This window comes from Phasianus colchicus, chromosome 14 (genome assembly GCF_987193195.1).
Source record: "Phasianus colchicus chromosome 14, bPhaCol1.hap1.1, whole genome shotgun sequence".
NCBI lineage: Eukaryota > Metazoa > Chordata > Aves > Galliformes > Phasianidae > Phasianus > Phasianus colchicus.
Window position 1 is genome coordinate 11,605,095 of NC_143449.1, and position 25,910 is coordinate 11,631,004.

The 25,910-nt window shown below is 41.4% G+C and overlaps 3 protein-coding genes across 16 annotated transcripts in view; 1 reads left to right on the forward strand and 2 right to left on the reverse strand.

The window, feature by feature from the left end:
• ZNF711 (ZFX family zinc finger ZNF711) overlaps window positions 1-7,922 on the forward strand; it is a 34,498-nt gene extending 26,576 nt beyond the window's left edge. For 8 of the 11 annotated variants that reach the window (XM_090150244.1, XM_090150245.1, XM_090150246.1 and 5 more), the window contains 3 exons: window positions 416-507; window positions 1,713-1,785; window positions 3,009-3,098. The gene's annotated coding sequence lies outside the window, so the exon portion shown is untranslated. Of the gene's footprint in view, window positions 1-415; window positions 508-1,712; window positions 1,786-3,008; window positions 3,104-4,552; window positions 4,640-6,470; window positions 6,820-7,718 lie in introns of those variants that run through there. The other 3 variants (XM_090150249.1, XM_090150252.1, XM_090150251.1) reach the window with 3 other exon arrangements.
• Window positions 3,297-19,321, reverse strand: POF1B (POF1B actin binding protein). 3 transcript variants are annotated; one of them, XM_031594313.2, is made up of 15 exons: window positions 18,847-19,321; window positions 13,886-13,924; window positions 12,653-12,754; window positions 11,707-11,922; window positions 10,506-10,621; window positions 9,888-9,915; window positions 8,807-8,881; window positions 7,929-8,021; window positions 6,842-6,955; window positions 6,522-6,674; window positions 6,299-6,409; window positions 5,857-5,985; window positions 5,501-5,574; window positions 5,017-5,131; window positions 3,297-3,386 (listed from the first exon to the last, which is right to left on the reverse strand). In XM_031594313.2, the coding sequence occupies exons 1-15, from the start codon at window positions 19,246-19,248 to the stop codon at window positions 3,381-3,383; spliced, it is 1,773 nt and encodes a 590-aa protein (XP_031450173.2). In that variant the 5' UTR covers window positions 19,249-19,321; the 3' UTR covers window positions 3,297-3,380. The 3 variants fall into 3 exon arrangements, with proteins under 3 accessions (XP_031450173.2, XP_031450172.2, XP_031450171.2); XM_031594312.2 differs by lacking the exon at window positions 3,297-3,386 and adding an exon at window positions 4,044-4,574; XM_031594311.2 differs by lacking the exon at window positions 3,297-3,386 and having other exon boundaries at window positions 4,937-5,131.
• A 1,489-nt stretch (window positions 19,322-20,810) lies between these two features.
• CHM (CHM Rab escort protein) overlaps window positions 20,811-25,910 on the reverse strand; it is a 96,473-nt gene continuing 91,373 nt past the window's right edge. Inside the window, exons 18-19 of one of the 2 annotated variants that reach the window (XR_016471085.1) lie at window positions 24,538-24,624; window positions 20,811-21,851 (exon numbers count right to left, since the gene is read on the reverse strand). The gene's annotated coding sequence lies outside the window, so the exon portion shown is untranslated. The remainder of the gene's footprint in view (window positions 21,852-24,537; window positions 24,625-25,910) is intronic. The other variant, XR_016471086.1, reaches the window with a different exon arrangement.

Below are 25,910 nucleotides of genomic sequence, written 5' to 3' on the forward strand. Positions count from 1 at the left end.
TAGAGGTGTCATGATTTTTAAAATGCCTCCTGTGAAGTTGCACTAAAATTCTTCTCAGTGCATCCCCAGATCCCTGCTCCCTGCAGGCTGTACCTACCCTGCCTTGCTCCCCTGTGCTTTTGTCAAGGCACAGTGACCTGTGCTGTAAAGCTGTTTGCCCCCAGGAGCGTGGCACTGAGGTGGCTCAGCTGTCCATGACCATGTTTAGATTTCCCTTTGCCTGTTCCTGTGGTGTTGTACATGATGCACAAACAGCTCATGTTTGCTTGAGCGAGCAGCAAGTTTCACAGACATGCAGAAGGGTTGCTCTGAATGTCAGCTGTTCATTACATTTTTTATTTGAATGACAGAATTCATAAATGGCAGAAGCAGTTCAAAGTGATTCATGACTTGATCATCTATTGTTTTTCTTCAGGTTTCAAGTGCCCACAATTAAAGGTGATGAAAGGAAGAGAATAGATGGAAGAATGCCAACAAAGTAACCTGAAGGTAAAGGTTGGAGTAAAGGTATGTTTGTTACCTTGCTGCAGCATTCACAGTTTATGTTGACTCTTCAGGCAGTACTAAAGATGTCAGGAACTTCTACAGTAGGACTGTATTTGGCTTTCATTTCACAGCTGGGGCAGAGAAAGTGTTTGCATTACATAGTTATGTGGAAAGATCAGCAAGAGAAACTAAAAGAAACTCTTTTCTCCTACTTTTCAGTTTAAGAACAAGAAACTGCATACTGTCAGATCACCTGAGGCCGTGAGGGTTCAGTTGATAAAACCAGTAGTAGTTGACAAGGGCAGTACAGACACTGTTGTAAATGCATATACGCTGCCTTTGATTTTCTGAATTTGCTCCTGCAAAAATGTAGCAATCTCAGTGGACAAACCTGAAACTGAGGTGAAAAATTGTCAGTGTTGTTGATAGTCTGAGTGACAACTGGCATTTACAGAGATGAGTAAGTGTGAAAAATGTGTCCAACAGAAATAACATTAGGTAAATCAGTTTCAGTTCACTGGAAAGGATGCAGCAGCAAATATCAGTTATTTTTATAATAAAACTACTAATTTTGCTTTATTAAATAAACCCAATATAAAAACAAAACCAGCCCCAAATGGTCATTATGGTTCATCTTGTCTAGTTCTGCTTTTCAACAAGTATCTATTGCTTTGTGGTACCTGGGTGTAAAATGTGTTGTTCTGGCAATCAGTGCTTCAGAATGTACAGTATATGGATGCTTTAAGTTAATCTCACGAGCCTCAGAGCAGCTGGTCCTTACTACACAATGCACTATTGATATCTGTCACTTCTGGTTAGAAAACCAGGCTTTTTTTTTAATATATTTTTTTAGTAGTATGTGTGCTACCAGCTCTCTAAGTATGGGGAATGATCATCATGTTTTCAAATGGATCATAATACCAGCTGTATATGCAAAACAGTTCATTTGCCTAATCATGGCCTTGTCATCAAATGACAACACAACGCCCAGCAGCTCTGACTGCACTGTCTGCATTCTTCTGTCCATCAGGGCGTTTACTGCTTTTGTTGTGCTGTTTTAGTCTTAAGAAAGTAAGTCATACAGACTTAAAGAAACATTTGTTTAGTAGTTATCTTCCAGAAGGATTTGTAAATACACTGTACAGCCATTGCAGTAGCTGAAATGAATGCAAAGTATGTCCATTAATACATTAATACAACAAAACTGATGTTTCTGCTGTTTGCAGCTTCTTTCCTTGGAACTGTTTGTGTAATGCTTCTAGCTTGTCAAGCCCAGATGAGTTCATGGCAAAGACCACAGTAAGTCAGAAAGTTGTTTTGTCTCTTTTCATTGGGAAATCTGCACCCATTAGCATGATGGCATTAAACAAATGTGTTATTCTTTTTCTATGTTTATGGTCTGGGACACCAGGGATGATAAGTCATTACACAGTGCCAGTAAAGTTATTGTGATAGAATGCATTTGGCAGTACTGTGTCAATGTATTATGGTTTTTCTATGCTGTTATATTAACTGAGCGAAGGTTGGAATCAACTGCAGGAAAAGAAACATCCCCCTATCCCTTTACTTGTAAAAACTGGTATAGAGAAACCTGTTGCCTCAGAAAAGCATTACACCCCCTAAAAAAACCAACTCCAGTACTGGATAGATAGAAGTAAGTTGTTTCCAGTAGTCATGATTCAGAAAGTTGTATTTATTTAACATATATTGCCAACAGGGTTCTTTCACCATTAAACAGTGTCTGTGCTGTGACAGAAGTATGTGTGTGTCTGCAGAAACATTCTATGATTCCATGAAAAAGAGCAAAGCAAGAACCCTGTGATACACAGCTAGCACCTTCTGACTGCATAAAGCTTTTTTCTATGATTTTCTTTTAGTACTTCTCCCGCTCACCTAACACATTGTGTTGGTTAGACAGCTACATATTTATACCAAAGCAGTTTAATTATTTGTACCAAATCAGCTGAGAGAACTCCTATAGTCTTGCATGGAGCAAAAAACTGTAAATAACAGGTCGGTCTGATAATAAAATATACTCTGTTAGCTAAGTTTTTCTGTATAAAAATATAATGAAATCTTGATGTTTTCAAACACAGCAAAATAAATAGTTGTGGCTGGTTTGGGGGCTTATAGTGGTGTACCTGAAATATGTTAATTCTGATGTCAGTGACATTCTTCAGAATTGGCATCAGCCCAAATCAAGTCATCTCCTAATTCAATTGCTATGTTTTGTATATCTGGAACAAATGAAGTCATTTTCCTTTGCAGTTGAGTTTTGGACAGGCAGATGTAACATAAGTAACATTCCCCATGACAGTTTTTACTTCATCTTGAACAGGCTGCAGTAGATGAAGTGACAATTTGTGATTCTGTACTGAAACCAGCCATTCCGTGTGTGTGTGTGAGACTTAGATTTGTATCACTCTCACATCTCAGTCACAAGCAGATAGGAGAGAAAAAACACGGATAATGCTATCAAGAGAAAACAAAAATGTTTCAGAGTTCCTACTTTTGTCTTTAAGATTGCTGAAAGAGTGACTGAAGAACAGATGGTAGGCACGTCAGGAGAAACTGAAGTCCTCACCAGCATGGCATGCCATTCTCTTCTGAGAGAAAAGTAAGTGCATGAAACAGTACAAGTAACATTTGTGCACAGATGTTAGCAGCAAGTCACAGACACAGGTACCTCAGTTTGTTACAATGAGGACAAGACACTGGTCTTGCATTGCCTTCATGCTTTCATGTTCTTAATTTCTTTCCTGGCCTTTCTCTCATTATCAGACCAAACCTTCTACTGAGGCAAAAAAAAAAAAAAAAAAAAAGCAGAAAAGAAAGCAATTTTAGGTATTTCTTGTAGACTCCTTTAACCAGTTTGGATGGCTGAGGGATTTCTTTCATTCCTGAAAGCAAAGAAACAAGCAGCCTGTTACAAGCTAATATGGATACTCACTGAACTGTCTGCTGCACAAAGAATGCTTCAGGTAACAGTATACTTAATTTCTCTAAGTGTCTGAGCCTTCCCCTTCACAAGTGCAATGCGTGTCAGCTCTTACAGCAGCTAGCTGTGGAGTGGTCGAAGTCATATCACTAAGCTGCAGACAGTTCTGTCCAGGAAGTGGCACAGGCCAGAACTGGCATCATTCACTGTCTTCAGGAATCACAAAAATAGACAATATTGGGAGGAGCTGTTGTTATATTTATGAATACCAGCAAGCACAGGAAGTTATCAGACACCTAAATAGCAGACATCACAGAGTTTCTACCTGAGAATTTTTCTCTAATGTAACTAAGATTGAAGTGAAGTACTTCTACTTGAGCATACTAAAAGAGTCAGCATGATAAATACTCATTACTTGAAAGGCACTGTCACATACGTGCTACTTTCAGTACGCTGTTCAGATACCTATCAGTCAGCATCGCTATTCGGTAATGAATGCAGATAGAAAGATTTGGTTGACAGAACATAAATGCAGAAAAAATATTTCTCAAGCTTGGAGAAAATTGGCACTTCTTAAACTGGATTTATCAAGTTTATCTTGTGACAAAGTCATTTTGTTTCAGCTGAAACTTGCACATGTAATAAAGACCTTGGGAAACTTAAAATGTAACCAGTTAATAGTTCTTATTTATTCAGTGATATTGATCTCTTTAAATGCAGCATGCACTCATATTTTCCATTATAAAAATGGAAACAATGACTAACTTTTCAAGTAAGCTAGGAAGAGATTGTAGCTTCTTATTACTGTTATTTCTTTATTACTCTGTTAATTCGTTGTTTGCCAGATGCTTTACTTTCAGCCTACTCAGGCTGCTCCTGTTGCCTTCAGTTGCCTTTTCTTGGTTGTGTCCCCCAGAAAGCTATTCTTACATTTCTGTACTGGCTGTGAGCTGGCTGTGCTGATTTTTCTCAAGTCTTTACCTTGTGTTCAGATTTGATACTATCCTGTGCCCTGTAACATAAACAGCTTCTGCAGTCCCACCTTCTGTAAGTTTAGGTCACTCTTTAAAAAGAAGTCACCACTCTTCTGTGTTTCCTGGATTAGTCACTGCTCTGTCTCTGTTTAAGTTTCAGGAACGTGGTGCTTAATCTGTTTTAATAACAGTGCAGAGTAATTAATACTCATGATTCAGAGAAATACCATGCACCCAAAACACACCACCTGTACCTTTCACCTGAGAGTAGAGCACTGAAGAAGCTCTCAGCTCCTCATTACAGATACTGATGCCTGAAGGACTGCCTCATGCACCCGGGCAAAGACTGTTAGAGCAACACCACTTCCTTTGTTAAAGGTAATTAAAGGTCAGAAAATAACAACACACTGTTTTATTTATACTCTACCTAGCAATTACTGCCTCCTTGCAACAGACAGTGCAGTTCCCTAATTTGACTCAATTGCCTTGCTTTTTGCAGCATGGCTAAATTAATGCTATTGCTTTCTCTCAGACATCAGTTTTGGCTCATAATGTCTTTGAAGAAAAATTAAATACTCCATATCTCACACCCTGTAGTGAATCCCTAGATGAACTTACATGTTTCCATATCTCTCCAGTCCTCTCAATTACAATAGTTTGTGATTTGTTGACGGGTGATGTAACCTTGTAGTCATCAGACAAAAGACCCAGGATAGGATACTGATTCCTGTACCTGTATTGGAAAGAGTTGCTCAGCTGTAAACTATCAAACCGAAATCTGCATACCTGTTTCCAGACCACTATCTCTGATCTTGCCCCATAATCCTGTCAGTTAACAATCTCCACATATTCTTACTAGTAACAAATTGCTAGCACTGCAATTTAAATGTCTGTAACATGTTGACCACCCCTCCATTTGCTATTACAGTGCTTAGGATTGAATCCTTCCAAATGGTTTTTACTAGGTGGAGCTTTTCCATTTTGTAAAAGTTGAACAGGCATTTGGCATTAAGACATTGGCAGGAGGTAAGGACATAGTTAATAGAAGCTATGCAATGGAAAATGAAGATGTATTTTTAAGAAAGATGAATAACTACATTACTTCTTCGTGATGATAGCTGTTACACCAGGGGACTGACTGCTTGATACTCTCTCATGCTTGAGTCTGAAGAGTTCCTGAGAAAACCAGAAGTAAACATTCAAGTAAAATAAATAATGCTTTCTGATGTACTGGTTCATTGAAGTCACAGCAGAATCCATGCTGAAATTCTTATCGAAAATGCTCTGAAATAGTATGTATGTCCTTCCAAGAGAAGTGGTGGATTAACAAACAGTATAATTAATTTTAGCTCAGTGAATGAAAGACACGTGACTTCCTAGTTAAATTGCTATCTTCAAAGCAAGTGAGTGCTCAAGCATAAAGTATTCTTGGACAAGAAATGCATTGTATTATTTTACCTCTTGCTGTTGTTTAATACAAACATCTTTCTCCTCCAGCATTGCTGTCAGTTCATGCAGCTTTATTTGCAAGTCGCTGTTGTTCCCTTCTTGCCTTGATATATCTTGCTGGAATTGGCACAACTGAGACTGTGAAATACAGGTTGAGAAACAATTAGTTTGGTGCTCCCTGCAGGTGACCTTTCTAGGCACAGAAAGTGTACAGTATACAGTAAAATCTGTATATATTTTGTTGGTTAAAATCACAAACGTCAAAGGAATGTGTTTTTTTTAAATCACAGTTCTATGAGTGTCAGTGCTATCATTAGCACTATATAAAATAATTGCAGAACCAAAAGATATGTAAAAAGCATCTGATGGATCTTTTCTTAACTAAAAAATAGCCTGATACCTCCTGTCACAATAGGTGACAAGGGCACATATACCAAGTTCATCAACATACCCTAAGGCTGCGGATCTCACGGTCTTTATCCTCTCTCAAGTTATTGATCATCTCCACATAACGGCTGGAGAGTTCATCTGTGGTAGTCTGAACTGTTGGACTGGAGCAGATCTAAAGGAAAAAAGCATTTTTTATTTTAAAGAGATTTCTTTAATATTATTTTCTTCACCAGGACATCTGCATCTGTGAATAACAGCAGCTGAACAAAGAGCAAGTGAATTACCTGTAGCTTAAGACTCTGAATCTCTTGGTCCAAGGCACGCTTGGAGTATTCCAGTTCCTTTAACTGACAGTCCTTTTCTCCTTCATTGAGTTGAAGAGAAAGAAGCTGTTCTTCCAGGGACCGACACCTGGCAGTACTATCTCTGAGTCCTTGCTGGAAAACACAGGAGTGGAATGAATGCATGGTGTTCCTTAGGGGAGTAACAGAATCACCCACACAACATATAGCCAGGCAATAATTACTTGGAATGCTCAGAAGCCAGCACAGAAGCTAGTTTATGGCTGATAGTAATTATACTGAAACTATATTCTTAGATTTACCTGCTGCTGACGATTATTCTCTCTCAGAGAAGACAACATAGTTTCATATTCTTTTACTTGAGATTCTTTAAAAGCCAAATCCTTCTTAAGTAAGACATTGTCAGTTTCTAGCTTCTGTAAGACAAAAATGTTAGCTGTAAATAGCTGCATTTTTCAGTAAACTTAGTCCTAAGCGTGTTCAAAGTGCAAAATACTTTGTATTAAGTGATGAATACCCAGTTTTCTTGAAACTTTTTTTTCTTTAACTACAAAGCTCATATATGCTCATTACAGCAGTACCATGCTCATTATGAGGCTTCATATTGCAGGGTAAGCAGTGTGTCCCAGAAAGACTTTCTTATGTCTAGTTACTAAACAATTAAAGAAAAAAAATCCAAAGAGCACTTCACTGCACAAACCCGTTTTATGTCAGAGGTGACTGGTAAACCCCCTCTCTCTTCTTTAAACTTCGTATTTTACAAGAGAACGCTCTGAAGCTTCCAGAGATGTCAAGTACTGGGGCTGTCCATGAGAAATGTATCTGCTTTCCTAACAGTGACTATCTGGAACTCTACAGCCTACAGTCTACAGTGTGGTGCTTGTATGACTCAGGATTGCTGAGTGGTTAAAGGTGCCAGCTGACAGCAGCTTTTCTATAGAGTGGGAGATACATGTGAGGCAGGAAGGGAGTTGAGTGCTCCTGCTTCCTAGAAGAGTGCTGTTAAGTAAAGACTCAGTGTTTATAACACAGACAGAGCATGTAAAGAAATACAGTTCCAAAACGTCTCCATTGATGTAGGCACATACAGATTGTATATACTAATGCAGAGCTAAGTCTAAATCCACTCAAGCAGAGCCTTTCTTAATTTTTTTTTTTATATATATATATTTTTTTTAGGCTTTGACAAACTGAACACTTGAAAACCACTGCTAGGAAGAATTCTAACCTCATTCACTGTTCAGATTTTGCAAGCCAATGAATGAACCATCCATTTTTATTAAAGCAACTAAGCTTGGACTTCACAAGTTGAATTTCATCATAATGGACATCTTACTGAGAAGCTCTAACAAATGGATGAGGCCATGGGAACTGAGAAATACAACTTACCCCCAGGTCATCCTGTAAATGGCAGAGCTCTTCACGTAAGTTTTTGAAAGTGGAAAGCACAAGTCTCAAAGATTTATCTGATGTCACTCTCATCTAGGAGGAGAAAAAATAAAATATATATTATTCTCATCAGTGAGCTTTGTTTACAATATGCTTAAATATATGTAAAAGCACAGAACTGCTATACAGCTGAAAATAACTCCTAGAACTACTGTACGCACTGTTCTTTGAAATGCACATATTTTCTAAAAAGACATTTTTAGGCACTTTGTTCCTTTTGAATTACTGCCTTGTAACACACAGGCATTGAGTTTGTTAAGTAGCTAAGGAATACGATGAGAAAAAAGCCAAAAGCCATTTATAAATGGACCCAAACCAGAAGTGATATTTCTATTACCAGATACTGTAAGTGTGCCATGGCGATGAGTGCAGTTAGCAGTGTTTTTAGCCAGACCATTTGTAAAGGCAAGACCCAAGTTAGAGAGAGGCAGCATATGTAATTAGTAATTGATACCTGATTCATCACTCAGAAAGACACTTACTATATGTCTTTCGTTTCTAAAGTAAAGCATTAATATACAACATAGACAAATAAAATGATTGAAATTCAGTTTTTTCATTACTTGCCAAAAGCCAAAATGGGTTTCCAGCAAAACTGCAAGGAAGTTCCAGTAAAACAGTTTAAAATAAACAAATGAGCAGTGAAATGAACTGCTGCCTGGCACCTGAGCCACCTGTGTGATTCCATAGCCTTTAGAGAGAATAAATGGAAAAAGAATACCGAGCAGTGTTACGTACAAATTCCCTGCTGTGTTTGTGTACAGCAGCTTCTAGTGCTTCAAGTTAATAAAGACTTTCCCTCCACGTTATTTACATACCTGGAGGAGATAACGAATCTGCTGCTTTGTTGCCTCAGACAGTCCTTTGGGAATTAATTCTTCAATATCTTCAGTCTAAGCAAAGGGATGAAGAAAGAGACATCTTGATTAAGAATTTTGCCTGGTTGATCATTATGAAGTTTCTTAATTAATTACACAGCTCTGCTATGAAAAACATGTTTAGCACAAGGCAAATAAGAATGAAAATAGATCAAAGTATATCCAGAAATTTTCGAAAGTGTGGCGTATAAAAACTGAGATGAAGTGATAAATGAAGTATATATTCAAGTCTACATTAAGCTTAACATTTATTTTAAAAGCAGCATTCAAAACCATCCTCTCTTCAGAAATAGCACTTAATTCTAAAACAGAGCTTCCAGCAGTTAATGGTTATGAGCAAATCTCATATTTCTAAATAATGAAAAGACTGTCAACAAATAAATGATGACCAAAGTTTTACAGGAGATACTGACAGCCATTAAGTGGTATTGCTTCATGCAGTTTAATCCTAAACAAGCATTTCTATCACAAACATAACAACTTTAAAAAGAAGAAAGGTCCTGATGATTGTATGCATTACGGCTGGATTCCCACAAGTGAGCAGTCAGGAAATCTAGAAAGTCATTCTGGCAACTTAAGTTCCTCTCATCACAGTGAGAGGCAGTGTTTTTTACTTCCTGCAGTGCACAACAGTGCATGTTGTGAAGCAGCTGCTTTGTTGGCAAGAGCATAAAACATCCTTTGCAAAAACGCATACTGAAAATGCATCTCTGTACGTTTGTTTTACAGTGAAACCATTACTGGTGTAACAGGAAGGACTCAAAATTTGACTCATACTGCAATAGTAATAATTATAATGCAAATTATTGAAGTTCCTTTCTTTCAGAATTATCACACTTGCAAAATGCACACCTAGCAGTAGGTTTCAGGCTCTGAATGCTATCAACAAGCAGAAATCATGAACTAGCAAAAGATCAGCATCATTCAATTAAACTTGCTTGGCCTCATTTGCTCCAAGATCCACACCATTCTTACTGAGACTTTTAGAGAACAGCTTTGTAAGAGCATTCCTGATGCTTACCTGACTGGTAAATTCGATCTCATGGTTCCTGGAAAACAGACAAAATGGAGTGGGCTGATTAACATAAGACTTTGCAGAACTTGACCACTCTGACAGCTACAAAAAGACTATCTGTCTTTGCAGTGCAGAACAAGGAAGGTTCATCATGAGATTAAGAGCCGTTAGCCTCGGGTGTGTTGTTAAATGTTACTCCTTGTACAACTGTGTGAGGAGACTGCATTACAAAGCAGCACAGTCAGCACAGGCTAACTCTCTCTGTTTCTCTGGGCAGTTGTCCCAGTGATGGTTGGTTAACCCAGTTCTTAATTGGCTTGGGTGATGTCTTTACCCAGAACAAAGCTGAAGTTTGACATTCATCAGGTGTTTTCTTAGCAGTGGCAGGGTTTTTTGTGATGTTTAAATCCCACTCTTCCCATGCTACAGAGCAGTTACACTCATCTCAGTGAACTTTGAAAGCACCAAGTGAGGGTGAGAGGGGAGTACCAAAGTAATGCTGATTGGGAGGGAAGGATAAGGACATTGTCAAGACTCGAATCAACTTGTGTCTGTGCTCCCAGCCGTGCATTCCTAGGATTTCTGGAATACCAAAATGTCAGGTAACAGACATAAGGCCAATACCTTCCTCCTATCTTTTCCACATGCTGTAGTAAACAACTGTACAGGTCGTTGGTCTTGCGGTTCAGTTCAGCAAGGAGCTCACCAAAGTAGCGGCAGTCCAGCTGGTCATTATTCTCCTGAGAGCAATTGAGTAACAGATGATAAGCAAGATGATCATAACCCATTCCCTTCCTTGGGAAGAAAGCTGAATGTGAAAATGCTAGCAACATAATGGAATTTCTTGTTTACTCTTATCAATTTGTGATTTGTTTATACTATTCTTTTCCTAGCTATTGTGTGTTCCATGTCTTCTGGTTTTCAGTAAACTATACAGAAATAAATTCTTCCTTTACAGCAACAAGAAATAGGCTAAGTAATATCTTTTTCAGCAATGTTATAATTATTATTCTAATACAGAAAGCTCAGATAATTAGTAAAACTTCCTTTAATGATCTTTAATGTTTCCATAGCTGCAGTAGTGGGCAGAATACAAGTGGACAGCACTGAGAATTTACAGAAAGGCACTAACATAAGCCACCTCTTTTTTTTTTTTTTTAACCCAACAGAATGTTAAAGCATCTCCAACTGAAGATAAAATGTTTACTCACATGAATAATAAAAGTGAAAACAGCCTAAACTGAGTTTAACTAAGTTGTTTTATTGGACTCTGTCTATGGAAAATTTCCACAGACCAATACAGAAGTCACCCAGTATGTTAGTCTTGCCCCCTGTATGTTCAACAGATGCATGGGAAGGGACTGCCACACTTGTACCCCCAACCAAAATAGTACTATACACCAACTTCCACATAAGTTATTTCAAACCCCTGCTGAGCAGTTCACATAGAAAGCAATGCTGAATTGGCCTATGTCCAGTTTATAAAGCACTTTTTACCTGCATTTTACTAGAACTGGAAAGAAGCTAAGTCTTGTATTACTCAGCCTTTGTTGTACTGACAGATGAAACCTGTCTGAATTAATGAGCAGCACTCCCAGATAAAGGAAGAAAAAAGCACCACAACAAAGCAGCAAGACTTGATGGATACACTTAAGCACTTTGCTGTTTAACTTACAGAAGGTACATAATGCTTAATTACCACACAATCATTTTGAATGTGGACATTTGAGAGCAGAAATCAGTAATTTAATCTATCTGTAAAGTTCTGTACTCTGTGTACAAAAAAATATTGTGAGTAGTAAAACATGAAGCAAACCATTCTTACCTGTTCGCAGGTTTGAACTGTCACCCTCCTCACTGTATTTCCTCTGCAGTCATCAGTCACAGAGATGGGCATTACTTCACAGGGGCTGCCAGTCTGTGTTTGCTGGCACTGCTGTGTGACTGGGGGCTGCTCAGGCTGCTGGCAGGGCTGGATGGCACGGCACTGATCAGACAGCTGTGGAATCTGACACTGGTGGGAAAATTGGTACTGCTTCTCCTAAAACAAAAACGAGTGATTTTTTGTTTTGTTTTTTAAGTTGCTGAATACATCTTAGTGAGATGAAAGCATAATAAAAATACATAAATGAATGAAAGGTGTCAAAAGACTTTCAGATATTTTAATCACGTTAATAAAATTGCTTTTTCTTACTATTTGAATATGAGTTTGCCTCATGCTATTATACTTCAGCACTGTATTTTACCAACTCCTCACATTTTAACTGCAAATGAAAGCACAGAAGACACGCTTTCCTTAATTGAGCTGTATGCTTTACTGTATTGTTCCACTTAACATACTCAGGCAATAGGAACCTCCATTATTTAATTTAGAACACACATACATCCTGTTCCATTAAGTATTTTAGAGATTAAAGAGCTCCAGTTGAATTACTGAGCGTTTGTTATTTCAGTTGATATAAATGTATTTTCCAGGAAATAACTGATGACATTTTCCTCTACAAATGTTTCAGCAGTTCCAGGATCAGAGTGTACACCATAACAGCGACACATTCATCCTGTTTTTATAATCCAAGAAAATGCTGTTGGCAAAATCACCCACCCACCCACCCAACAGGAAGCTAGTTTATGTTCCAGTCTTTGAGAGGGTGTTCTCTTCCTCAGCAAGGCAGTTCCCTGGCTGGCATTAGTTCATAAAGCACAACAAACGCTACTGTTTTTGTATTGACTGAATCTTCTTTTGCAATAGATAATAGAAATAACCAACTTACTTGGTGGGGATTTAATAGTTCATATTTTCTTATTGTCTTTTCATAGATGACATTATTTCCAGGACAGAAGTTCCCCCCTCTAAGAAATGGGAATAATGGCTCCTGTAACAGATTTTAATAAAAAGCACTCAAAGACATTGGCAGCAAATTCAGAGTTAGTACAACTTTAACCAAACAATGGTGACTTTCTTTTGTGATTCAAAGTGGCACTTTAAGATAGTTTTTTTTTTTGAGTTACCAATATTTAAGTGTGCATTCATTTCATCATCTTGAACTCAGACTTATTCTTTTGCAGTATCCATGCAGCATGCACTCAGACTCTCACCTTGCATCTCTATTTCCCTTCACCTCCCATGGTATAATGCCAAATGCACTGTTTTCTCTCACTACAGAATCCTGCTAGGCAGAAGAAAATGAGCAGGCTGTGTGCCAAAGGTGGACATTATGTCACGTTAGCTAGAGTTCATGGAGCTGTGAAATTTGTTCACTTTAAATGTTCACCCAGGCACCACTGAGAGACCAGTGACCAATTCAGATAGGCCTGCAGAGCTCTGAGAGAACAGAGCCAAATACAGTACTTATCAGACCGCTTCTGAAATTGTTTGGGGTCTCAGGAATATGAAGACAGAGCTGCTGGTGTAGCTGCTGCATCGTTCAGCCACGCTGGTCCCTGAGCTCAGGTTTAATGCGTACAGCTTGTCATGAAAGACTGCCTGGTGGGCTGCTTACAACCTCCTCTTGGAAGGAGACAGTTGTTAAGCACTCTACCTTCACAACTTCTACCCATAGATCCAGACACAAACATCTAATTCCACTCAGGAGTTTGTCACAAAAGAATTAACAAAAAAGCAGAAGGTTTTTCAAAGAGCTTTCTTTAAATCTCAACAAATTTCTCTGTCACTTTATGAACTATTCTTTTTTAAACTGATCTTCTCCATTTGGAAATAAAGCAACTGTGCTTCCACCTCAATAACATCCAAAATAAGCAGAAATTCTCTGCTAACAATATAATTGAAACATATTAATGGAGACTTAATGCAGAGAGCTGAGAAGTCCAGCTGGCAATTCTGTAGTGCTTTCAGTTCCTAATAGTTTCCTCTCCCCCAGAGGTATGGGCCTTGTGATCTCAAAATATTCAGAGTTGCATTAGAAAGGGAAGGAAACACCTTTCCAAGCTGGGGCAATTCAGGAAGGAAGAGGTGCATAGACTCCAGCAGCAAACAGTTTTCCTACCTGCTCAGGATTCTCTATGATAATCCTTCGAACAGCGCCCTGCAAGGAAGAAAATAAAGATTCAGTGATGATTGTACTTTAAAATCTTTTATGCTCAGAATTCAGCTTACATGCACTTCCTTATTAATCTGAGTATTGCCATCAGCTATAAACATACTGAGATCCATTGGCTAATATCACTTAGCAAAGTTTTAAAGCTATGGCCATTCCACCCAACAGAAAATAACCCATACACGCTATGCCACAGTCTGGATTCTCAGAAGTTTGGTTTTTTTCCTTCAATCCCCTGTTAATAGGTTAGAGGAAATCGGTCCTTATTTTCTGTAAATGCCAAAAGAACAGGATACAAATGAAAGCTAACGTGCTGGACCGGCACTTCAAGGATCTCATCTCTATTCCATGTAACACTGTCTTTAACCTGCAGTCTTACATGTCACATAAGAAGGTCAGCTTGTGCAAACTTGATGTACTTCTAAAAAAGTCTTGCTTCACCATGGGAAGAAAACATGTACTTAGCTTAATCACCAAAATAAAAGGGATCCATGAACTGCCAATAAACCAGATCCCACTATCCAGTGAACCAGCGAGTGCAGTTACTTCAAAAAGTGGCATGAAACATTGTAATTAACACCTATAAAGATGCTCACACAGAACATCTGCTCATTCTTGAAGAAAAAACAAGTACGCTTTTTTAAATTACAGAAACCCACAAATTGCAGCAGTTTTGTTCCTTTTTTACTACATATTTTTTCTCCTGCACTGTCTACTCCATCCTGCAGACCAACAAGAGAACAGTTGATGCATTCTGCTCGAAATCCCCATGTCTAGTTGTTTATCCAAGTGAGCAAAATTCCCACTGAATCTCATGTAAGCACTAGGCAATTTGTTAGTCTGCAACATGCTGTTTATTCCTACAGTGCAGACTTTCAATTTTCCTAACAAATCACTTTTTCCCTTAACCTGTGGGCTTGGAAAGTATACATTGCTTTAGTTGAGCCTCAGAGACTTTCTTAAGAGCAACTCCAAAGTAGGTCAAATTTCCAGTTGTGAACTGTTGCATAAGTTTAGGAAGCCTGAAGCAGTTTTCCAAATCTCCCAAGTGTGAATCATAACATGACCAGGGAAGACAAATCGAAGTAGAGAAGAAATTGTTTCAGCACCAATCACAGTAATTAAGAAATCTCAAAACGATAACTGGTGCAGAAAACTTGGAAAGCTGCTCCCTCCTCCTCCCACACTCCGTGTACCTGAGTTGGGCCCTCGGGGCTGTCATGGATTTGGCTGGGATAAAGTTGCTTGCAGAGGCTCATATGATGCCGTGTTTTGGATTTTTGATGAAAACAGTGACGATGACACACTGCTGCTGAGCTGCTGCTGAGCAGTGCTTGCACAGAGCCAAGGACATTTCAGCTCCTTGCACTGCCCTGGCAGCACAGCTGACCCAAACTGGCCAAAGGGACATTCCATCCCACATGGCATCGTGCTCAGCAGCAAAAGCTGGCGGGAGGGAAGAGAAAGGGGGGATGTTTGGAGCAATGGTATTTGTCTGACCACAGAACCACTACACATGAAGCCCTGCTTTCCTGGAGGTGGCTGAATACCACCTGCCTGCCAGTGGGAAGTGGCGAATGAATTCTTTATGCATTGCTTGTGCTGGGCTTTCATGTTACCCAACAGTTTCTGTTCCTCACCCTCTTGCTCCTCTCCCATCCCCTGGGGGATGGCTGCAGCAAGGCAGTGCAGGACAAAGCCCCCTGAAATCAGCACACCTCTGAATCACAACCTGACACTGCAACAGGACCACGGGGAGCAGGGAGCACATGGCCCCAGTTCTACATCTCACTGACACCTGAGCCAAAACAAAAAGTAAAATACTGAGCAGACAAATCCACACATTAACCACAACACTGCAGCAAGGCGACCAAGGGTCCTGCTGTGTGCCTTGCACAGCCCAGTCTCCTCTTCCACACAGGAGCTCCCACAGCGACACAACTGACATCAAAGGAAAATAGATGCTTGTTCTTCTTCAGCCTTGGCTATCGTGGTGTGGCACATGAAAACAAGATGAGCATTGTCTACAAAATGAAAGGGCACATTTTCAATGCAGTGTAAAGCTGTACAAACCTGCCTGATGTAAATGCCACTGCCAAAGGACTTTGGAATATGTAACTCATGCTATCTATTTCAGGAAGGATAACTTGTAAATTACTGTACCTAGGCACTTATGTGCTCTCAGAGCAATAAATTCAGAAATCAGAAGACTAACAAATTTTAAGTTAGAATACATTTTTAATCTTGTAGTATTCAAAAAGGATGGTATAAATCACACACAGAATAATATACAGAACCTAGGTTTGTCTGGATAAAATGACACCTATTTGTAAGGCACCCAACTCTCCCTTCTGGCATGCTCGGATGCAGACACACTTCCCTCGCCCCGCGGCACAAGGGCTGTGCCTGCTCCCCTCCCAGACCAGCCCAACAGGCCCAGCCTGTGCCAGCCAGGAGGGAACCCCAGCCCCAGGAACGCTGCAGCCCAGTGCCAGCCCCAGCCCAGCTCGCTGGGACACAGCCCCAGGCTGCCGCAGACCTCTGCTATCCCCAAGGGTACATCTGGGGTTCTTCTCCTTAAGCCTTTCCTGGGTTTCCTACAGTGCTCAGAGGTGGGACACCCTGTAACAGAAGGAGGAAGGTGAACGCTATGCTGGCAAGAGAGCCCAGTGCTGCCACGGATCCCAGTGTCCGGATTGGGACTGGGATTTGTAAGGATGGGACTGCAGTTCTGGGTCTGCATTTACAAGGGTAACTTCAAAAGGCAAACATCAGCTCTTTCACAGTGACGGCTGCTTGTCTTTACAATTACAAGATCTTAAAATAGGTCTTTGATAGATTTATACAATCACTGTGCGCAAATTTTAGGGGAAAAAGTTATCATTACACTGACCTCTACATCCAACAATTTCCCTTCAGCTTCTGACAAACTTGTGATTATGGTCAGAATTCCACCAACGCCAAACCTTTTCTATGTAGCATACTGTCTCATTAATTACAAACAACCCATCTAATCGGAACTTCAGAATTACACCTGGCAGCTGAAAGAGGGAGGCCACCTCTGGGGATCGTTGCAGTGAATACAGAGAAATCCTACAACTTAGCTGACACCACAGTAACACGGCACCATCCTCACAACGGGAGGCGAGAGCCCTCCATGCTGCAGCACTGAGCTGACCATGGAAACCTCGCAGAGTTCCTCACGAGTGGACTATTGCAAATCCTTTGGGAGTTCTACTCCTACCTACACCAAAAACAGACACCTCACAGCAAGAAAATTTATGCTGAGCACTATTCTCCATTTAGTTCAGGCAGATGAGAGCAAATTTGCCTTCAATTACTCCAAATGAAACCTGCCACGGCTGGGAGTAGCACTTGGCTTCTGCATCAAGGATAAAGCAAAGTTAGGTCCCAAAATCTGGGAAGCAAACTGAATCCTGAACACTCTGTGACCACAAAAAGCACTACCACACACACTGTGCACACGTTACTTCCCCCTCCCCCTCTGGCTTATTAGCAGCGTACATAAACTGAACAGGGGATGCCAACTATAAGACTGAATGCTGTGACAAGGTATCAGTAGTGATGATATAATCAATCCACAAAAGCTCTCCAAAAGCAAATTAAATATTGCTCAAAGAAAACCCCTTTGCTTATCAGTGGTGAGAAGATTAAACTCTGGCTTTAGGCTGCCGCTAACTGTGATTTGAGAGTTGAGTTATGATATCTGCAGGAGGCACGCGATGCTAAGCTATTTTGTTCATGTGGCTGTACAGGATCTGCTCCACGGACAACAGAATCCACCACAGAAGTGCTCTTCTGGGCACAGCTCTTTACCAAACGCTTTCCCCCAAAACCTCTCCTCAGCTGCAGTCAGCACCAGGCACACAGCTGCCGCCTGCTCCCAGCGGGCTTCGTCGTCACCCTTCTCTTCCTGAGTAACTTCCCAATAACCTCTGTTAGCCATCCGCCCCCTCTGCCATTACAACTGCTACCCACACAAAACCCAATCTGAGCTACACCCTCTTTTGTCTTTAAAGTCTAATCCAGCAAAACACTTCAGCAAGAAAACATTTTTCTCAGCACGACTTAATAGACTCAGAGACCGTAACAATTGCTGAAGATTAAACGCACTTGGTAGCGCACAGACAGCACTCGAGTCTGCAACCAGATGTCGGTGCGCCCATCCCAGCAAAGGACGCCCGGCACTCTGATGAACGTGACGTTAGTCGAAGACAGCCCGCACCGCGCAGCCCAGAACACCGCGTCCCACCCGCGGCGCTGCCCGGCTCGCAGCGGCCGCCGTGCCCCGCAGGAGTGGCAGCCGTTCTCCGCAGGGCGCCGCGGGACGGGCGGGGGGTGGCGGCGCGCGGCGCGGCTGCGGGCGCCAGGAGGGCGGGAGCGGCCCGGAGCCCGGACCGGGCGTCGCGGCGGGGCACCGCTCTGCTGACGGGACGGGCAGAAAGGGCACAGCAGAAAAAGTTACCTGGAAGTTTGTCGGGTTTCGCGTGTTTTTGTTTTTAAAGTGGAGTTACCAAACAGGAACCAAATGCGAAACTGATGCGAACGAAAAAAAGAGGCGTAAAGGGAAGCGTACCGGGGCTGAAGCGCGTTACCTGCAGGCGCCGCCCGCCCGCTCCTCCCGCCCGGCAGCCCCCGCTGCCGCTCCCGCCGCGGGCCAGGCGGGCCCCGGGCAGCCCTCCGGGGCGCGTGTCGCGTGAGGGAGCTTCGGCGGAACGGCCGAACGTATCTGCGGGCTACGGACCGCGCAGCCGCCTCTCCCCGCCCGGAGAAGCCGCACCTCCCGGCACCGCCGCGGAGGCGAAGGCAAAGGGCGCGGCCGAGGGGCGGCTCGAGGCGCTCGGCCCCGCTCCGCGCAGACGGCGGCCGCCACCCGAGCGCGCCCGTACCTGCGGCGGCGGCTGGCAGCCGGCGCTGAGCTGCTGGTGGCCGTGCGAGCGCTCCAGCGGCGAGGCGGCGCGGGACGAGCAGGACGCGCCCGCCCGCCGGCAGCCGGGGCCGTAGGTCCGCACCCGGTCGAACGCCGGGCCGCCCTCCTGGCGCTGCGGGGCCGGCGGCTCGAAGCAGGGCGGCGGGAGCGGCGGCTCGGGGCGGGCGGGCGGCTCGCGGCACGGCGGCGGCTCCGGGCACGGCGGCGGCTCGGGGCACGGCGGCGGCTCGCGGCAGGGCCGGCGGGGGGCGGGCAGCGTGCTGTAGTGCTGCTGGCGCCGGTAGTAGTGCTGGTGCTGCTGCTGCTGCTGGAGGTGCGGGGGCAGCGCAAGGGGCTGCAGCTGCTGCTGGCCCCCCAGCATCCCGGCCGCGCGGGCCGCGCTCGGGGAGCGGCGGCTCGAGGCGCAGCGGGGCGGCGAATGCGGGCGGGCGGCGGGGCAGGGCGGCGATTAGTACCTGCGGGAGGGCCGCGCCTAGGGCGGGCCGCACCTGCAGCCCGCGGCTGCCTCCCCCTCGCGGGGCGGGCGGGCGGCGCTGCGCTGGGGCGGCCTCGGGGAGCGCCGGGCTGCAGGGACAGCGCCCGCCGAAGCCTCCCGCTGAGAGAAACGCGGAGTAACGTAAAGGAGCGGGCTGCTGGTTTTCACCCGTGCTATTAACCTTACAGAGGGACTAACGCGAAGCTCGTCCGTAAGAGAGAAGGCTGGAAACTTACCCAAACTGTCCCTCTGTAGAAAGTATACGAACTCGGGTTAGTTTCTCAACACAGCACTTTTCGGTTTGGGCTCCTGTATTGCATTACCCGAGTCAGGCAAGCCCTATCCAAGAATGTAATTTTGTTCTGCGTGGTAACGTTGTAACAACATAATTATATAATATTGTGTAATAAATACAATCCTTAATAATAAATCGTAGGTTCTTAATTTTGTCAGTTTCCCCTGCGTGCCTCCTGCGCTTTCAGGTCACGCGGCACAGCCACACAATGGCAGAAGACCCTTGACAGCAGAGCATTACTCTACGTGGCATGGCTGTGACATCTGGAAAAATACTCATCAAAAAATAAAGGTTCCCTTAATCCTCTGTCATTAAACCCAAGCAGACATGCAGTTTATCTAGGAGAGTATTTAAAACCAAAGACATTTGGAGTAAGTTCTGTCCCACTGGTTTCAAAGGTGCTGTGTGCCAGAAGAAACAACGTACCCAGACAGAAGAGAAATACACATTTTCTCCTAAAGCCTCATTCTCGGTTCACCAGCTTAAAAAAACTATTGATGGCTTCTGACATAACAATTAAAAAAATCTCACAGAAAGCAATAACGTATGGTTACAACAGCCTGGTCTCTGTTTTTACACAAACCATTAGAAATTGCTTTATGCTTCAGTAGGAAACCACAGAAACTACAGTAATACTCCTCCAGGAAAAACAAGAGCCGTGTAATGTATCACATAGAAAACAATTAGTTAGCCAGCTCAGGAAACATTACCAGCCTGCAGTATACTTCCCTGTTTAATAAAGAGTGGCTTGGAAATTTCTTACAAGGGTCAGCAGAAAGAAAGGCCTAAGTCATCCTATTGTAATGGAAATAAAAAATAACTTCCGGAAGAGTTTGTAGATGTGGCAAGGATTATTGCAGTCATAAATCATAACAGTAAGTAATACATGCAGGATAATCTGTACCAGTTAATGAGGACCTCAAAGTGCATGGATTTTAATCTGACAAAAGTTTTGTATACATCAAAAACAATGTTCCGTTCTGTATCACAGTTATCTGTTAAGTGAGTTCTGTTCCCACTCTGATGACTGTGGTAAGAAGGAATAAAACTGTGTTTTGATAAAATATGAGAGAGAAATACTTGCCTGGGAAGAGGCCTGCAGAAGAACACATCATATCTCGTTGTCTACACTTAAATTTTTTTTATTGTTTTTTTCTTTGTAGGGGAACAGATATCTAAACAACATGGGGTCAGGAAACTGAAAGGCTTGAGAAGAGAGGGTTAAGAAGCCAGCAAAATGGCAGGGAGCTGCACAGCCATAACTTGATGAGGCCAGAGATAAAAATCTGCTTTCAAGTGTAAGGGAAAACTTTAGAGACTGAAGAGGAAGTTACAACCAGTTAGTAAGTAGAGGCTTTGGTTTTCTGATCCACCCTTTGAAGGAAGAGCAGTAATGCACTGGAGGCTTGGTGGAAGGTGCCTGTCTACAGACACTGATCCAGATAGCTGGTGTAACACTTCCCTTTAAACTTGACACTCACAAATTATTTTCAACTTCGAGTATTTCATTAGCACAGTATAGAACCATAGGTTTTCCAAAGTTGGAAAAGACCTTCCTACCTACCACCAATATTTCCCCTCTAAACCACATCCCTTAGTACAGACCTACATGTCTCTTGAACACTTCCAGGGACAGTGACTCAAGCACCTCCCTGAGCAGCCCATTCCAGTGTCTGAACACTCTTTCTGAGAAGAAATCTTTCCTAATATCCAACCTGAACTTCCCAAGCACAACTTGAGGCCATCCCCTCTATTCCTACTGCTAATTATGTGGGAAAAGAGGCTGACTCCCACCTCATCACAGCCTCCCTTCAGAGAGCTATAAAGAGCTATAATGTCTCTCCTGAACCTCCTCTTCTCCAGACTAAACAACCCCCCTTCCCTCAGCTGCTCCTCACAAGACCTGTGCTCCAGACCCCTCACCAGGTTCACGGCCCTTCTCTGGATATGCTCTTGTAGTGACAGACCCCAAACTCATGTTTTCTCATTACTCCAATCTCACATATAAGGACTTGTTTGATACTCACCTTGAATTCAGGTAAACTCCTTGCACCCACTAAGTCCTCTGGAAAGAACGTTCAGCAGATCTTCCCTCTTGCATTAAGAACCTCCTTTCGAATTTGACTCCTGGTTCCGCAGCCTCCGGTTCTTCCATATAACTTCACAGCTTCGAACTTAAGCCCTCTCTTCCAGGCTAGAAAAAAAAAAAAAAAAGCAACAAAAACCTATTCAATCTTCTTCATACAGATGTTATTCCATATCTTGGATGATTTGTGCTCTTCTCCCTTCCATATTATTCCAAAAGTGGTAAAATCATGGATTTAAACAATGGTGCAGCGATGTTTGTTCTTCTGTTCTGCTTCCTTCTTAATAGCTTCTAATGTTTCACTTGCTTTTTTTGACTGCCGCTAAGCAGTTATCTGCCACAAAGTCTTGCACTAGAGCAGTAATAGGCAGTTCTTTGGGTCCATCACTTTACATGTTCCATGTCAGCATTCCTGTAATCCACGACGACTGTATGCACTGTACTCTATGTCGTATTTCAACAATGCACTGTACTCTATGTCGTATTTCAACAATGCACTGTACTCTATGTTGTATTTCAACAAGGGCCCTTGCAGTGCATAGATAGCAAGGCGGGATCTGAAATGGTTCAAACGTGATTTCAGAATTTTACGCCTCTTCATACATTACAGTGCTTCAGTGGTAAGAAAGTTCAGCAAGAAGGTTAAACAGAGTTTAGGCTATGTTTTAAGGGCTGTCACGGTGCTGGCAGTAACCAATGATCAGACCGTAAAATGAACTGTTGCAAGACTGAGGGAAAACTCATTAATTTTTCTTGTAAAAAAATTATGTGGTATCAATTACAGCTTCATGTTTATACATTTCAAAAAGAAGATGAAATTATTTGAATACACAAACAAAAACAGACTTAAAAATTGAATCTAATGATTAGGAGCTAGGATGATTTATCATCCAAAATTATCATAAACATGCAAATATACCCTTCTATTTCTGTTGTACCAGCAGGTGAAAAATAATCTTTGTGCTATAGTAAAACTGTAAGCAGAGCAACAAACAAAAATTCAGCACAGAATCACTTTGTTTTATAAAGACACTGTTTTTGTGATGGCTATCAGTATCTTCAGCAGCTCAAAAGCCCAAGAGATTGTATTTCATTCCATGAAGTGAAATAATGCAATACTGTACTTACCCATAAGCAGAAGTTATTCTTTTGTTCCAACCATTTTCCTGTTTAAATTGTTGAGGTTATTTAATAGTCAATTTGCTTTGTTTCAGATAATTAATACTATGCATGAGATTGGTGATCAAACCAAAAAAACACGCTGAGCAACATTTCTCCTATCCATTAAAGACCTTATTCAGCATGCTGAAGAGTGGCTGCCTCATTTTAATGAAACACTGTCAGTCATCATTTACCACATACGACTGCAATACTAACTTAGGAATAAAACAGGATATGCTAAGTACAGAACTGTATCCCTCTTTAAGCCTTCGTACACACTAAGTAGCAAAAGATGATGGTAAGTGTATGTCAGGAATGCTGCAAGAGCCCACTGATATCCATATTACACGACCAATTTTAATTTATAGTTCTGCGATGCTCTAAAGAAAACTGATAATGGAAAAGGGCCTGCAGTCATATGGAACACAGCAAGGTAACAGTTGATCTGTGGAGCTGCATATATTAAAGGAAAGATATTACATTCATTATGACCAAAGAGCAGGAAATGAGTTTAATTCCAAAACAGTAATTTGCATTTCCCTGTCCTGGACAGACTGCCTAAGGAACAATCCTCATTAATAAAGGAGATAAAGGAGTTGAGATTGTGACATACTTTAAAATAGATGTTAGTACCCAGGATTCTAGGGAGAACAAGATTGGGGTCTGGGTGTTTGTTTATTTATCTTTGCTTTTACTTGGACCTGTCTAAAAATATGTCATAAGAAAAGCTGGTCTGTCTTTAAAAATCAGAAATCATTAAGCAAATAACAGAAGAACATTTGGGATTTGTTTAAGTTTGAAGTTTATATAAAACTACTAAAAGCAAGGGAATACCTTCTTGTTATGGGATGTATTTTTAAAAACACTGCTTTTACCCCAGGAACCTATGAAAAAGAAATAATGGTTTAAGTTGCACTTTATTTCAGATGCACAGTTATGTCCACATTTTTCAATTGCTACAAAATGTCTATGGCCAGGTATGAAGGATGATGGGAATTTAAAACTACAAGTATAATTAATAGAAAGTTCAATGGACAATGCATGTCATTGCAATATAGAGATTAGAACACTATCTAAATTGCTCTGGCAACCTGCTCACAGAAACTGGAAGAGGGGCAGCTCCTCCTGCTTCACACTACCATGACCACACTTCTAGTATTGAAACAAGCTAATGGAAATACACGTGATTTGTCTCCATGTTGTGGCCTTTCCTTTCCTTTACACCATATTGTTTGGCTAAATGTATTTCTTAAATTATGATTTAAAAGCATTTATCCTTTTATTATGAGATTTCAATTTCTATCCTTGGAGCAACCTACAAACTTTGCTATATTCCTATATCATACCTGAAATTTTAACTATTTCTGTGAGTATTGAATTTATGCTCTTTTGTCTGTATGTAATATGGAAAATTTGCCTGGCTACAGGTACGTTTACCAATCCTTTGGTTTTGCTTTTTAAAACATTATTATTTAAAAGCAAAACATTCTGCAGAATTTTACTAACTGACACTATTCAATTCAAGCCCTTCCGTTACGTTTATCTATGAGAAATCTGAAATTTCTAATCTGTCTCTTACTGGTCAAGCAAACAAACAAGAAACAAACTTGATGGCACTTTATTTTCCACAGACCTGTAGTTGCTTCTCTCTGATTTCAGAAGCAGAGCTCATGACAATCCTCCCACATCTGTTTCATCAGCTGATTAAAATGTAGATCTCCTACAAGGTAAAACATTTTTGGATGATGGGCGTTACTCAAACCAACTCCTTAGTAAGGGAACAACTTTATGCAAGATCAGCAAGTTGGCAGCATAAACATGAAACAGTTCTTTTAAGCAGGACTTGATATTTTGTTTTTGAGAGCTTTAATTTAATTGAAAGCTCCATGACTTCTATTACCCGTTCAAGCATAAATGTTTTTGTTACATTTAAAACCTTTTTGCAGTACAGACTCTTAACCTAGATGAAGAAAGATTTCAAAGATTTCAGATAGGAACCTTGCATAGAGTGACGAATATTTGGTTTTCTGATTGTGCTGTGGTGTGTGCTGGAATACAATGAATTTTTTTAATTTAAAATAAAAAACATTGAAATTTTAATTTCATTCTTCAAAAAAAAAAAAAAACTATCAAGATTGTCTTGCTCATAGAGATTGACTGTGCTATTACATCTAGCTTTATAACTACTTCTAATTACATTTCAAACTGGAGAAGTAAAAATAAAACATTTGAGTAAAATGTATATTTTAATTTCACAATTTGAAAGGTTATATTTCTAAGCCAGAACTGTTGAGGATTCTTGAGGAAGGCATTTTCATTTTGACCCAGTTCCACTAACTGTCGTTCTCAGACTTTTTCACTCATGCCAACTGGAAACAGCAGCTGGCCAATCTGTTTTGCCCCTCTACTCAATCACAAAACAATAATTAATTGTGCTAAATTACAGCTAAGCTTATGCCATGCTGCTAGTAAAAACAGTCAAAACAGTCACTCTCTGTCTCAAGCAAATATTCTTTACCTAGTGTTAGAAATAGGCTTTGGGAAGCAAAAACATTAATCCTGCAACTCTTTTTACTTCAGTATCTCCTCACTCTTAATTATACACAGAAAATGGAAGTTGAAAGTGAATGATCAATGACCGGTGCATGAGAAAAATGAACAGAGCATTCCTGATGGAACAGCAGGAATTCTGCCATCCAGTTCTGTTAGAACTGAAAACAAGTGTGCTAGCCAATTCTCTGAAAAGAGTACTAGCTTTAGAATCTGAAACATCACACTGATCTGCCAAACTTCTTTAGCTTTAACATTTCAGGAATCATGTATGCATACAGCAGGGGAACATACAACTCACCATTTTTGGGGTAACTATTGTAATTCTGACCAAGAAAATATTTTCTAATCTTAAGTCTTTCACTTAAGATGACTCTTCTTACAACTTCTGTAAATTTTGTTCCAGATCAGAGTTCAAAAGTATCATGCAAAATGATATTTTGGTTCTACAGGTGC